This window comes from Lepidochelys kempii, chromosome 3 (assembly GCF_965140285.1).
Source record: "Lepidochelys kempii isolate rLepKem1 chromosome 3, rLepKem1.hap1, whole genome shotgun sequence".
NCBI lineage: Eukaryota > Metazoa > Chordata > Testudines > Cheloniidae > Lepidochelys > Lepidochelys kempii.
Genome location: NC_136382.1, coordinates 164,311,310 through 164,324,541, shown reverse-complemented (window position 1 = coordinate 164,324,541; position 13,232 = coordinate 164,311,310). Strand labels below are relative to the sequence as shown.

Below are 13,232 nucleotides of genomic sequence, written 5' to 3'. Positions count from 1 at the left end.
CTGAAGAGAATTTGTCCACAACAGCAGGAAAGACAGTACCTTGGCTGGAATTGTCACCATGAGGTTCATGGAATGATGGCTTGAGGAGTATACCGACTGCAGCCAAGTCTGAAGGCAACAAAGATGGAGTCGTGCTAACGTGGTAACGTAGGTGCAAGAGGCCATGTAAGCCAGGTGAGAGAGAAACATGTTTTGAGCGATAATTGAGGCTTGCTTGTGATGTGAACTATGATTTTGTTCATGGTCTGGAACCTGTCCCCGGACAGATATGCTCTTGCGTGGATAGAATTTAAGGATGCCTTGCTGAAATCCAGAGATTGAGTGGGTGAGAGAACAAATTTTTCCATGTTTATACTGACTACCAGTGAAGAGAGAAGATGCAGCATAATAGAAGTTGATGCATAAGCTTCTTGGCAGGACTTGGCAACAAGATGACAATTGTCGAGTTTGGGGAAGACATTGAGAGCATGACATCTGACGTGGACGGCTACTATCAAGAATATCTTGGTGAAGACTCTGGGGGCAGTCATTGTTCTGAAGGGGAATACTCTGTGCTAAAAATGGTCAGAGCCTACTATGAATCTGAGAAAGTGTCTGTACATGAAAGTAAGCATTCTTCATATCTAGAGCCATGAACCACATGCCCTTTTCTAAAGATGGAATTATCTCTGCCAACATGACTATGTGAAATCTGAGTTTGTCAGTGAAGCGGTTGAGATGGCAGAGGTTGAGGACTGGTCTCCAACAACCCTTGTGTTTGGGTGCCAGAAAGTAGGTCAAGTAAAACCTTCTCCCTTGGTATTGCAGAGATCCATGTTCTATCGTTCCTTGCTGCAGTGAAGAGTTCACCTCTTTTTTGAGAATACTTTCGTGAAAGTTGTCCTTAAAGATAGGGATGCAAATTCTATCATATAGCCAGAGTGAATGATGTTCAGTATCCATTTGCCCATTATCATCACACTCTAAGTATACAAAAAGAATGCTAGACAACCCCTAAATGGTGTATGGGTGTCAGGAGGCCTTGGACTCAGTGTTTCATGGCACTTGAGCTCCAATCAAAAACAATGTTGAGCTGGGGCCTGAGATTGAGTTGCCAATCCTCTTGCAGAAGGCGTAGAGAAGTGGGACTTTTGAAGCCTCAGTTTGTTATGTGATGGTTCATAGGGCCTCTGATAGAAAAACTGCTGAGCCATATGTCTAGATTTGGCTGAAACTTCCTCTTAGGGACAGGCATGTATATCTCCAGTGAGTAGAGGGTAGCCCTGCAATCCTTCAGGGTATGGAGGAACTCCTCCGTCTTCTGGTTGAAGAGGTGTGATTCATCCATGGGGAGGTCCTTGATGGTATAATGGATCTCCCTAATGGGCCCTGTGCATGATGAAGGGAGAAACCATAGGTCTAGAAGAAATATAAGCAGCATCGACTGAAGATTGGAAGGTGGTCCTGGCTATCAGTTTGCCTTCATCTACCAGAGCTTGAAAACTAGCTCTGTTCTATTGGGGAAGGCAGTCTGTAAACTCCGCAAACATGGCGTAGTTCAGGAAATCCTATTTAGCCAGTCGTGCCTGGTTATTGGGTATCCTGAACTGAAGGCTAGATGATGAGAAGACCTTTCTTCCCAGAAGATCCAGGCATTTGTCTTTGTCTGCAGGAGTAGACTGGGGATGTTGCTGTCTAGCCTTTTAGAAACAGCACGGACCACCAGTGAATTGGGGACAGGGCGAGAAAGCAAAAATTCTGCAACCTTGGCCGGCACATAATAATGCTTCTCTGCCCCTTTGGAGGTAGAATCACAGGTAGGAGGATTGTGCCAAACTGTCCTAGCTGGATCCAGTATGGCTTCATTAACAGGGAAAACGATTCTGTTGGGTCTAGAAGCATGCAAGATGTCTAGGAGTTTGTGCTGTGAGTCTTGGATTGACTCAAGAGGAATCTGAAGCTTTCTAGCAACTCTGCAGAGGTCCTGGAACTGCTTAAAGTCATTCCGCGTTGGGGGGGGGGGAAGTGGGGAGGGGAGAAGGGGCAGAAGAGGGAGGAAGGGACATAGAATTCACTTCTTTGTCTGGGAATGATGATGGCAATCTTGCTGGCAGATCTGAGCATCCCCTTGGAGGGGAGGTAAGGGTAACTCTCTGGCAAATTGGATCAACTCTGCAGAGGGGTACTGGTCCCAAGGTCCCTGATATGGCCAGTAGGAGGGGTGGATAGGTGGTCATGGTGCCCCCCCATTGCTTGAGGTACCATTGGCTCCTAGTTAGATGAGGCAGAGGTTGGTCCCAAACCTGTGTCGGTCTTTTGGGCGGTGAAGGATACGTAGGTTAAAGGAAGAATGGTTTATCAGATGGCTAAATCTCCTGATGAGGAGAAGGCTGATTCTGGTTCCAGTAGCAGTACCATCAGTTCTGTTGGAGGGGAGATGTATTCTGTGTATAGGACGGGTGATAAGCTCCTTCCAGAAGTCAATTACCTTGGAGGTGATATTATCTCCCTCGAAACAGAGGGAACTGATGGAGGAGGGGATTCCGGATCTGGGAAAGCAAAAATGTCCTGTGACGCATCAACAGATTCAGATCTTCTGGTGTGAGAGGGGTTCCGCTTGTCCAGGTGGTCAGAACCTATGAGGAGGGTGGTATTTGAAGTTGACAGTTATCGAACTTCATCGGTCCTGACAAATCCCAGGGTTTAGTAGGAGCCCGGGATGACGGTACTGCCAGAAAACAGTCTGGTACAGATGGAGCCCAATGCTTATGGGCATTCTTTTCATGAGACTTAGTCTCTTTCTTGTCTCTGAGACAAGATAATTAGATAATTCAACCAGATAATTCTTATTTTGTAGAAAGAAGCCGAAACTGCAGAAACTTAAGGTTCTGACCCAGACCACGTGGTGGTGAGAAGAAACTGGAGAGACACCTTATTATCCCCTCAGTTGGAGGCACAAGGTGAGCCAGGGTGCATGTGAGGACCAATGGACACTACTTTCAAACTCTCCGGCTCTGGGCACATGGTGAGCATGCATAAGCCCATAGTAGAATACAAATAGGGACCATCATTCAAAGAAGAAGGTGGGGTATTTACATCACACTAACAGTCACATAATTTTGACTGGGAAATTAATTCCAATGATGCCTTTTAAAAATAAAATTAACGTAAGGTAGATTATAATAAGACATTCCTATTCATTTTCAGGTTAATCACTAATAACTATGTAAAGACATGCCTTTTATGGTTGTATTCTTTTTGGTGAGCTTTTTGGTAAACCTAGTTTTTTGGATTCCCTGTTTGAAAAAAGAAGAAAATAATGTCTTATTATTGAAAACTATTCAAAAGACATCAGAAAAGCATTGCTACTAACAATATCATATGAATACAACCACTGGTCTAATGATATATTGGACTATCTAATGGTACCCAGTGATGTCAGTGTAACAGGTTTGGTCACAGAGATCCCCTTGGGACTGTCACCTGATGTGCCATGATTACCTCTGAGCCCGTTTTCCCTGCCAGCCTGGGACTCCAGAACCCTGCCTTGTTGAGCCAGACACGCTAGCCTGCTGCAACACAGACCCAGGGTCCGGTCCACTTCCCCAAAGCTGCAGACTTAACTGAAAACAGCTCAGCAGGTTACTTGCTTCCAGCGCCTAGCTCCCAATGTGATCCAAGCCCCAAATAAATCCGTTTTACTCTGTATAAAGCTTATACAGGGTAAACTCACAAACTGTCCGCCCTCTATAACATTGACAGAGAGAGATGCACAGCTGTTTACTCCCCCAGGTATTAATCCCTTACTCTGGGTTCATTAATAAACAAAAGTGATTTTATTAAGCATAAAAAGTAGGATTTAAGTGGTTTCAAGTAATAACAGACAGAACAAAGTAAGTAACAAAGCAAAATAAAACAAAACACGAAAGTCTAAGCCTAATGCATTAAGAAACTGATTACAGGTAATATCTCACCCTCAGAGAAGTTCCACTAAGCTTCTTTCACAGACTAGACTCCCTCCTAGTCTGGGCCCAATCCTTTTCCCTGGTACAGTCCTTGTTAGTTCCAGCAGACATCTCAGGTGGAAATAGGGGTTCTCTCATGACTGGCTGCCCCTTTGTCCTACTCCACCCCCTTTTATAGCTTTGGCACAAGACGGGAATCTTTCGTCTCTCTGGGTCCCCACCCCTCCTTCTAAATGGAAAAGTACCAGATTTAAGATGGATTTCATTATCAGGTGACATGGTCACATGTCCTGTGAGACCCCAGCCTCCATTCTTCCTGGGCTGGCCCGCACGTACACAGGAAGATTTGCAAGTAAACAGAGCTATTTACAGTTCACTGATTCTGAAGCACCCTTAATAGCTTCCATTTAATACGTTTACATCACTAATACAAGTTTATATCTTATTCTCCTAACTTCAGACATAGAAATAATACATGCAAACAAATAGGACGAACACACTCAGTAGATAATAAGATTTGTAATGATACCTCACAAGAGACCTTCTGCAGAAAGCATATGGAGTGCAACATCACAGTCAGAATGTACTCAAATAATCAATTCAGGCTTTTGGTTCTTGGAACTTATATGTGAACCAGTTTTCTCACAGGATATCAAATTTAAAAGTGTTAGATATTGTATTTTCCTTATGAAATGTAGTTTGACATTTCTGAACTTCCTTGTTATTCTTCTCTGAAGAAAACTATTTCAAATGTCTTTACACAATCTTTTATATTTATTACTTAGCATATCTGTGAACACTTATAACATGGCAACCTTTTAAATATAATTTAAGTATCTGCATAAAAACTTAATAAAAACACATTCACAGCACTCCACATTTTAATTAAAAACCCACAGTAAGCTAAAAGGGTTGTAATATCCTTTGGATATGTCCTATAACTGGGCCAGGGCCCTCTTTTATTCAGTGTTTGTACAGTGTCACAATATGGCTTTGGGCCTCAAATGCTACTGTAATACAAATAATAATAAAAACAGTGACAACCCCCACCACTGGTACTCACTCATTGTGATGAGAATCTTGGGACAAGTGAACAATTTTCTTGTTGCCTGGTCCTGGAGTGGTAATCTAAGAGGGGAAAAAAAGGAAAAAAATAAAATAAAAATGCTACAAGTTCTTGGGCTGTATTACATGTACATTGTATTTTTCCATTGGAAGAATATATACTACCTACTGAGGTAGAAACAGACACTAAATACAGTAAATACAATTAGTGATACTTTCAATTGATAACTCAAATACTGAAGTATTTTCATAAGTATCTCAATGATTTAGGAGCCTAATCCCAATTTTCAAAGGTAATTGAGAAGTTTAGCAGCCTTGTGGTCAGATTTTCAAATGTGTCTACAGGTCTAATGATGCAAATAGGTGCCCGGTAGGATGTTAATGGAAATTAGGTGCCTAATCTGCTTAGGTGCTTTTGAAAATTTCAAAAGATGCCTATCTGCATCTTTAGGCACCTAAATGCCTTGACAATGGGATGTAGGTGCTTTTGAAAATCCCACCCAGAACGTATTGGGTCTTTAAGATTGTAGAAATACACAAAGTTGTGACTTAGGCTGGGATTTTAAAATGGCTTTTACTCCCTTAGACTACTTTGAAAACCCAGGTCTTAGTCTCCAACACAGAGCAAATGCTAATGAAAATAAAAGTTAAATAAAATTTACATATAAAATGGTATATCACTACACTGATGTCATATTCAGTTGTCCCTTCTTTAATCTCAACTGCAATCAAAAAGAAATATGAGGATTTTTAAGACTAGTTATATATTTACCTTATATACTTCCCTCATGCGGCACAAATAGGCTTTGAAAAGGGTGTGTATATGGAAAATATGGCTTAGTGGTGTTATGCAATACTACAGCCGAGCAGCCTCCTGCTCTTCTGCAGCACAATTTGCTTGTTATAGCTGCTGTGCATACATACAGGAGGTGAAGTTAGGGGGCGTTAGGAACCACCTGCTGAAGTTGCACACATGCAGAAAGTGAGTGCTGAAGTTACTCTTGTTTGGGGCAACAAGTCCTCTTACAATTACATACTTTAAAGTCTCCAGCGGATAAAGTCTTACAATCACTAGATGACCAAAGTCAGGACAACAAAAATCAGCTACACTGCCAGTTCTGAAAGCAGACCTGGAAACCACACAAATAAACAGCTGATAAGCACATAGTGTTCGGAACCACTGGGGTTTGGGTGTTTTTTTTACCTATGGATCCTCTGTTTATTCACATTTGACATGTCATCACTCATCAGGAGGATGATACTTGCATTTTCAAAGACAACAAAACACTGAATATTTTATAAAAGCAAGTTTCCTCTACTCTTACACATTTTTATGCAGAAGGAGAACCAAGGCATCTTAAGGTTCAAGTCTGGAAAACGTTCATATAATACCACAGATGCCTTTAGAAAGCTCCACGGGTTCAAAATATTTGTCCACTTCCACAGAAATTTCCTATCTGTAAACTGGGGAATTTCATTATAATGGGAAGAATCTCTCAAACTAATAGAACTTGAAAAGGGCACCTATTTTACTGGTCAGTGATTATTCAAATGCAACTACATCTAAAACCTTGACAGCAGGAGCCGTAGCAACATTATAACTTGCTACCTGAAAGAAAGCTTGTCTGCAAACCAGCATATACAATGGGCAGTTCCAGACACCAATATTTGATATTAATTTAGTCAGTTTTAATGGAGTGAAAGCAGTCTTGCTTATTCATTTTGTAACAACGAAATTGCAATCAACGCTTTCAAACAAACTTCCCCTCTAATATTACATTTTATCTTGTAATTTGAGCAAGACACATTATTTGACAAATATGGACTTTGAAACACTAATGAACTAAAACATTTTAAATGTATATGTAATCAGGAAGTTATAACATTAGTAACTGAACTGTTACTTGAACACCATCGGTAAACATGTGGCTCAGTTCTAGAGAGTTACATCCTGCATTAATCTCAAAATGAGGTTTTCATGCTATTCCAGTGGGTATTCCTGGAATATAGTAATCCATTTTCTACACTGTGGGTATAAGAAAAGCCGACTGTGCCTATGTCATGCTTTGTTAGAGGTTCATGATCACATTATCTCATGGTGGACCTGACACTTTTATTCAGTTTACAGTATGTTCTGTGTACAGGCAACTTATTTCCTTTGCCAGGGTTGCTGACAACCTTTTCCACACTATATTAATCTTGTTTACTGACTTTATCTTCGTACAAATATCAGAAAACTGAAGTTTTTATCTCAGGGAGAAAATAAACAACATGTTGACAGAAGCAGAAGCTATTTTCTGGACTAAAATTGGTTGTTTACCTGCAGCCATACTTATGGAAAAATGTTTAAGTCTCCAACTCGCTTGAAATACATAATCCAAAATTTAATAAACGTGGACATTTCAAGAAAATCCACCTGATAAGATATTGTTTTATACCTGACAGTTTAACATAAAGAAATAAGATTTGTAACTAATTTATACTGAATATAAAAGTGCTCTCAATCTAGTTACAATTCATCAGAAAGTATATTGCTCAGGTTTCTCCCAATATCAAAGGTGACGTCTGTTACTAAATAACCACAGAGGATTTATGAAATTAAATGTACAATACACACACACATATGGGTATGTATGCTATACTGATTATTATAATATATAATAATTATATATTAAATTTAGATTTGCAACACTGCCCTCCTTTGTGAGAAACAACACACTGACAGAGGGCAACAGTCTAAGGCTGATGTTAGCAATATCACATATGGATGTCTTCTGAATCTTCCAATAAAGAAGCCAATTGCCTTCTGTGTCTTGCTCTAGGAAGGAGTCAGTTGGAAGGACACTATGAGCAAGATGAATGCTTGGTCAACTGGTTAGCTCCTGTGTCGATCAGAAGACATTGTGGGTCTTGTCTACAGCTGTTTCTATGTACTGAATTCCCAATGCTCAGAAGGAAATACAAGAAGATAGTAAAATTAATAGTGACCATCTCCAGTGGCAATAGTAGTAAGCATAAATATAGCTTTCAAACATTGACACACAGTCTTAGTAGTATAAATGTTTCAGGGACATAAGTTTGGAATGACCATCTAACTCCTGTACGAGTTAAGAGCATACTGAAGAAATGACAACTAAATTTTATAACAAACAAATATTATGTATGCAATTTTTGCCACACACTTTACAGAAAAGTCTATTTTTAGAAATCTACCATAGTTATAAAAAATAACCCGTTTCAAATGGGTTATGGCATTTGGTCATTGTCTTGATGGTCCAGGAGATAAAGGAACTTAAACATGTCATTAGCCCAGGACTGAATGTTGATCGTACTGGAATTTTAGATAACCATAATTGTGATGAAAGAGGAAAACATTTCTAATTATTTCCGCGCCCCCCCCCCCAGTTAAGAATGGCAGCTTTCTGAAAGCTGATTAAATGTATGAATGTCAGGTGTAGTTCTACATAGTACAAATAACCAGAAGCGATGAATTAGACGGCAGAGTACAACTCAGGATGTCAAAAGTGCAAAATAAATGCAAAGAAAAACCGCACAGAGCACAGGTAATGAATGACATGAGTGTAACAGTGGACTACAGCTCTTTGCACTCTACAACTCATCTTTGCATTCGCTTGGTCCTAGTGCTTGCCAATCCATCTACACATAGCCTATGGGGTTCTGTAATTTATACCAGCTGCTAATAGCTCCAAGGGGCTGAAATCACATCTGAAGATCAGTAAGGTCTAGGGGTATCCTGGCCACTCTTCCTTTCTTCCTCTTCTGCTACAGCAACAGGGAGAGGCATGATGTAACCCTGGTGCATGCAGATGCATCAGACAGATCCAAACCTACAGGTAAATTCTATGTATGAAATAACCCTCCAGCCTGATAGATATTAAATCTTCCCAGTACTCCTGCAGAAATCTTTCCATAAACTGAGATAACTTGTCTGAGTAGAGTCAGATTTAGCCAGAAGCAGCCTGGTGGTAGGCAATGAGTATCTACAGATTGGCAGAGGAGTAGACTTCTCTGCTGAAGAAATCCAGTCTCAGGGTCCTTTTCCATTGGGGTTGCTGCAGGAGGACCTTGCTGCTTGGCATTTTCCTGAACAGCTGCTACAACAAGTGACCCTGGTACCAGATGCAAATAAAAGTGCTTGAAGCCCTTGGGAGGAACTTGGTACTGTCGAGCTGCCATCTTGGAAGTTGCAGGTATTAATACTAGAGTCTTCCACAAGTCCTTTACAGGCTCTAACAATCACCTGTTAATAGACATGGGGAGTGTATCAGTCATGGAAGGGTGCAGAATGTCTAGCATCTTGTGCATGCCTTTTATTGCAGTACTTCCAGCGAGGGGTCTGTACGTTTCAGCATATCTTGGAGCATCGTCAAGACATCTGTCAGACAAGGTGTAAAGGGATTGACTTTCTCACTGAGGATATGATGAAATTGTCTCTGGGATCAATTGTTTCTCTACTTGTCTGTCGATACTCCTCATTATTAGGGGAAGGAGGATCTAACTCTAGAATGGAAGGGGGAAGAGGATGTTGTCTTGCAGGCACATGGCTGCATATCCCAGTGCTCCAAGTAGGGCCATGACCGATAAGCAGATGGATACTGGACTGGTGGACACACAGGAGGGTACAGGAGGCCTATTCCCTGTGAGACTCATGCCTTCTGTTCAAAAAGTGGTCTCTGGAGTCCCTCACATGGAGGCAAAGGGAGATAAGCAGGAAATGAGTTTTATGATGTCCTGATGGAAAAGATAAAAAGGAACATGTCTCCTCCAGTTGTGGGGCCACTCTTTCTAGTGTGGCAGGGAACTCCTGCATCCCTTCTACCTAGGCAGGGAAAGCAGGTGTCTCAACTGCTGTAGAATACAACTTACTGATATGAAAATATTTTTGGACCTCAAAGATGATTTTGTGTTATTGTAGAAAGAACAGAACCTATTTTAGTGACAGGAAGTCTATCTTATTTTTCAGATAATACTGGGGAAATATTTGAAAGCTACATTCTTATTTTAAAATTATATTGTTTATAAACGTTCCATATCATGCAGTTAACTATCTCCTAAATAATTATTTTTTCATCTTGTCAAAGACCAGATACAACAAAAGGTAATTTTTGCTAGAGAAACGCATTTCAAGACATTTTTTTTTAATAACCATTGATTTGAATTGCTTACTTCAGCCATCATGTTAGTATAGTGCATATGCTATAAAACATTAGGAAAGTTTTACTGAACCTTAGCTACTCAGAGATACTGGCCAATTTTCTAAAGGGAAGAACTTGGCCTATTTTCCTCCTTACAAGCCACCTGGCATAAATCTATATTACAGATTAACTGGTACGTAAAAGTTCATTTTAATAAGTAAAGCAAATCCAGCTCCAGAAGTACCAAAAAAGCCCTTCAAATACATAAATGTATAGTAGTTTTCGTATGCCAATACATCAAACATTTGAATCGAAACAACATTTGTTAAAAAGAAAAGAATAAAACAAAAAAAAAACAAAAAAAAAACCCTGTTTTCAGGCTTAAGACAAAGTTACAGCCCAAAACAAAAATGTTATGATTTAAGTTATAAGCCTCAGAAATAAGGATTTATAATGGAAACTGACACAAACTCAATGGTAGCACCAAAATGGTGCTTCCTTCACTCACAAAGTCTGTAATTGCCAATTTATAGGAAATTCAGCCAAATGACATCAAGAAAAGAAATAAAACATCTATTCTTTGAAGTTTATTACCCTTGTTAAAAGCAATTTCTTATTATTTTTATCACCCATTTATTATCACCAATTTTATTCACATCTTTACTAGAAGGGTAGGAGAACAGCTGCCTTTGCATCTGACTTCACTGCTTTTTCATGATTAACTAGCACGGGTAGCATATTATAGAAAGATGTATCTAAGTATGTTTCCCACCTGCACATCTTCTACTTCCTTCTCCTGAGATCCAAAAAACTTCATGACCAGACTGTCATGATTAGAGTTATATTATTATATTATAATAAATTAAGAGCTGAAATAAAAAAAAATGTTCAAGAGATAAACATGAACTTTCATTGGTAGCTGTCAAGAACTCTCAACCAATATTACATCCACAGTATTTGTTTAAATAGTTACCATGCTTACACAGTTCCCCCATCTCCCTGGTTTGATTTCTCTATTACATTCTTATTCACCCTCCAAATGCTCTCTTGCTCCAGTGCCCACAATGACAAACACTTCAGGTGGCAGACTGCCATTCCAGAGAAGGGCCTCTCTATTGTATAACCCACTGTTCTAGCTCAGTGATGCTCGGTCAATCAAACCCCACTCCCTCAAGGCTTTATGTCTCCATAGTGCAACTGCTCTGCCAGGGACTCCTTGCCAGTTTGTCAAGACCCAGAAGTTAGCTGCTATTCTTTTTATGATTCTTAATCTGACAGTTTTACTTGGAAGTGAACAGCAATTTTAAAATGTGGCAGGCACTATCTGACTGCCCCCTAGTGAGTTCAGACATTGTGCCAGTAAAATGTACATAAGTGATAAGGGAAGGAAATCAGCTCAAGAGAAACGCGTCAAAAACCATGGACACAAATCTTAGCCCAAACAAACAAAGAAACAAACAACATCCCAGTAGATGGTTTACTGTTCTGTTTGCATTAAAAACAAAAACTAAAAAAATTCTCAACCTCACCACTCTGGATAAAATGGTACACATTATAGCAACTATTTTCCCCCCTTTGGTGTGAAAAACTAAAACCAAACAAAAATCTTCTAGTGACTTAACAGATGGTACAAATTTTTTTTAAGTTTCATTTCAGACAACTTATCAAAATATCCCCTTTATACATGATTCTCATTTGAAAGATTAACAAAATTTAACTACTTTAGTATCTGAGACTAAAGAAAAGCAACCTGTAGTAATCATCTAAATGTTACACAAAAGAACAGCTAAAGTATTTTAAATTTCAGTTCTAAAAGTAAAGAAAAAGCAGGCATTTTTTTGTAAATTCATTTTACTACATTTTGTCTTCACTGAATTTAAGATCTACGCAAATAGGAAAAGTATATTATGAAACTAAAACAAACAGATTTTTTATAGAAAGCCATGGGTTTGAGTATTCTTTGAGCAGCACTGGACACAGTTATGGAGAACACGATGAAACATGTTTTACTCTTGATTTTTGCTCAGGACTCATTTTGGTGTCAGAGTTTTCAACGTAGAGAACAAAGGGAGGAAATGAACTAATTTAGTCACAGAGAAAACCAGAGTTACGGAAAGGAATGAGCATGTGAAAAAGTTGAATGAAGAAAGAAATTCTTTTGTATTATTGAACAGGTGAGACAGAATAAACTATGTGCATGCATTGTAAACAGCAAACCCAGGATCATATCCTGGCTTTAGATACATGAACAATTGAGCATCTAAAACAAGAATGTGGTCCAGTGAATATGCTAATAAATGACTAAACTGCATCTCAGATAATATAAATCGAATTTTACCAGAACTACAAATTAAGTAACAAATTTAATTTAACTACTTTGCCACCCAATTAAAAAAAACAATAAAATGCACCAAAAAACATATTTACAACTACATTTCAGCTTTAAGCAAAATGGGTTTACCAATGAAGACAAAATTCCTAACAAGAATGAAGGGAGTTCTGTGGTTTGTTTTATTGACATCCCATCCTCACCAATAAATAGGACATGGTGAGGATGTGTGTGTTTGAGGCACTATTGTATGCCATCACTGAACAAGAGGCAGCTTTGAGCACATTGCAATGGGAAGAAATTGATTGTAGTGAAGTTAATCAAAATCATTGCCTTGAAAATGGAAACCAGAGAAACCAGGGTTTCCATTCAAGCCATTTTCTGTTAAAGAGATACATTGGCAACAAATTCTCAGGACAGCATAAAAATCATGCTAGCGCACAGAATTACCCTTCCAGTATGGGTTGCCTCTCCTACTTAGGAACTAATTCACATAACTTTGTGCTAGAAAAAAGATAGCCCTTATTGCTGTCATGCACAAGAAAAATACTTTAATAAAAATGAATTAAACAAATTAAAAGAGATTCCTTAAGGTTTAAAAAGTGAATTGTCAATTGCTGATGTTCATACTATACATACAGAAACAATCCTTGTTAGCAATTTTTGCTGTTCACTTAGAAATCAATATATTTTTAGGTTGAAGTCCTGGTCCCAGTGAAGTCACTGGGAGTTTGGCTA

At 39.1% G+C, this 13,232-nt stretch overlaps 1 protein-coding gene across 16 annotated transcripts in view; it reads right to left on the bottom strand.

The window, feature by feature from the left end:
• Positions 1-13,232, bottom strand: part of GPATCH2 (G-patch domain containing 2) — a 182,915-nt gene that overhangs the window by 51,082 nt on the left and 118,601 nt on the right. For 12 of the 16 annotated variants that reach the window (XM_073338880.2, XM_073338892.2, XM_073338877.2 and 9 more), the window contains one exon: positions 5,008-5,072. The exons of 3 other annotated variants lie outside the window; for them this stretch is intronic. In XM_073338880.2, coding sequence (XP_073194981.1) covers positions 5,008-5,072 — 65 coding nt within the window. Of the gene's footprint in view, positions 1-3,217; positions 3,276-5,007; positions 5,073-13,232 lie in introns of all 16 variants that reach the window. One more of the 16 variants, XM_073338888.1, reaches the window with a different exon arrangement.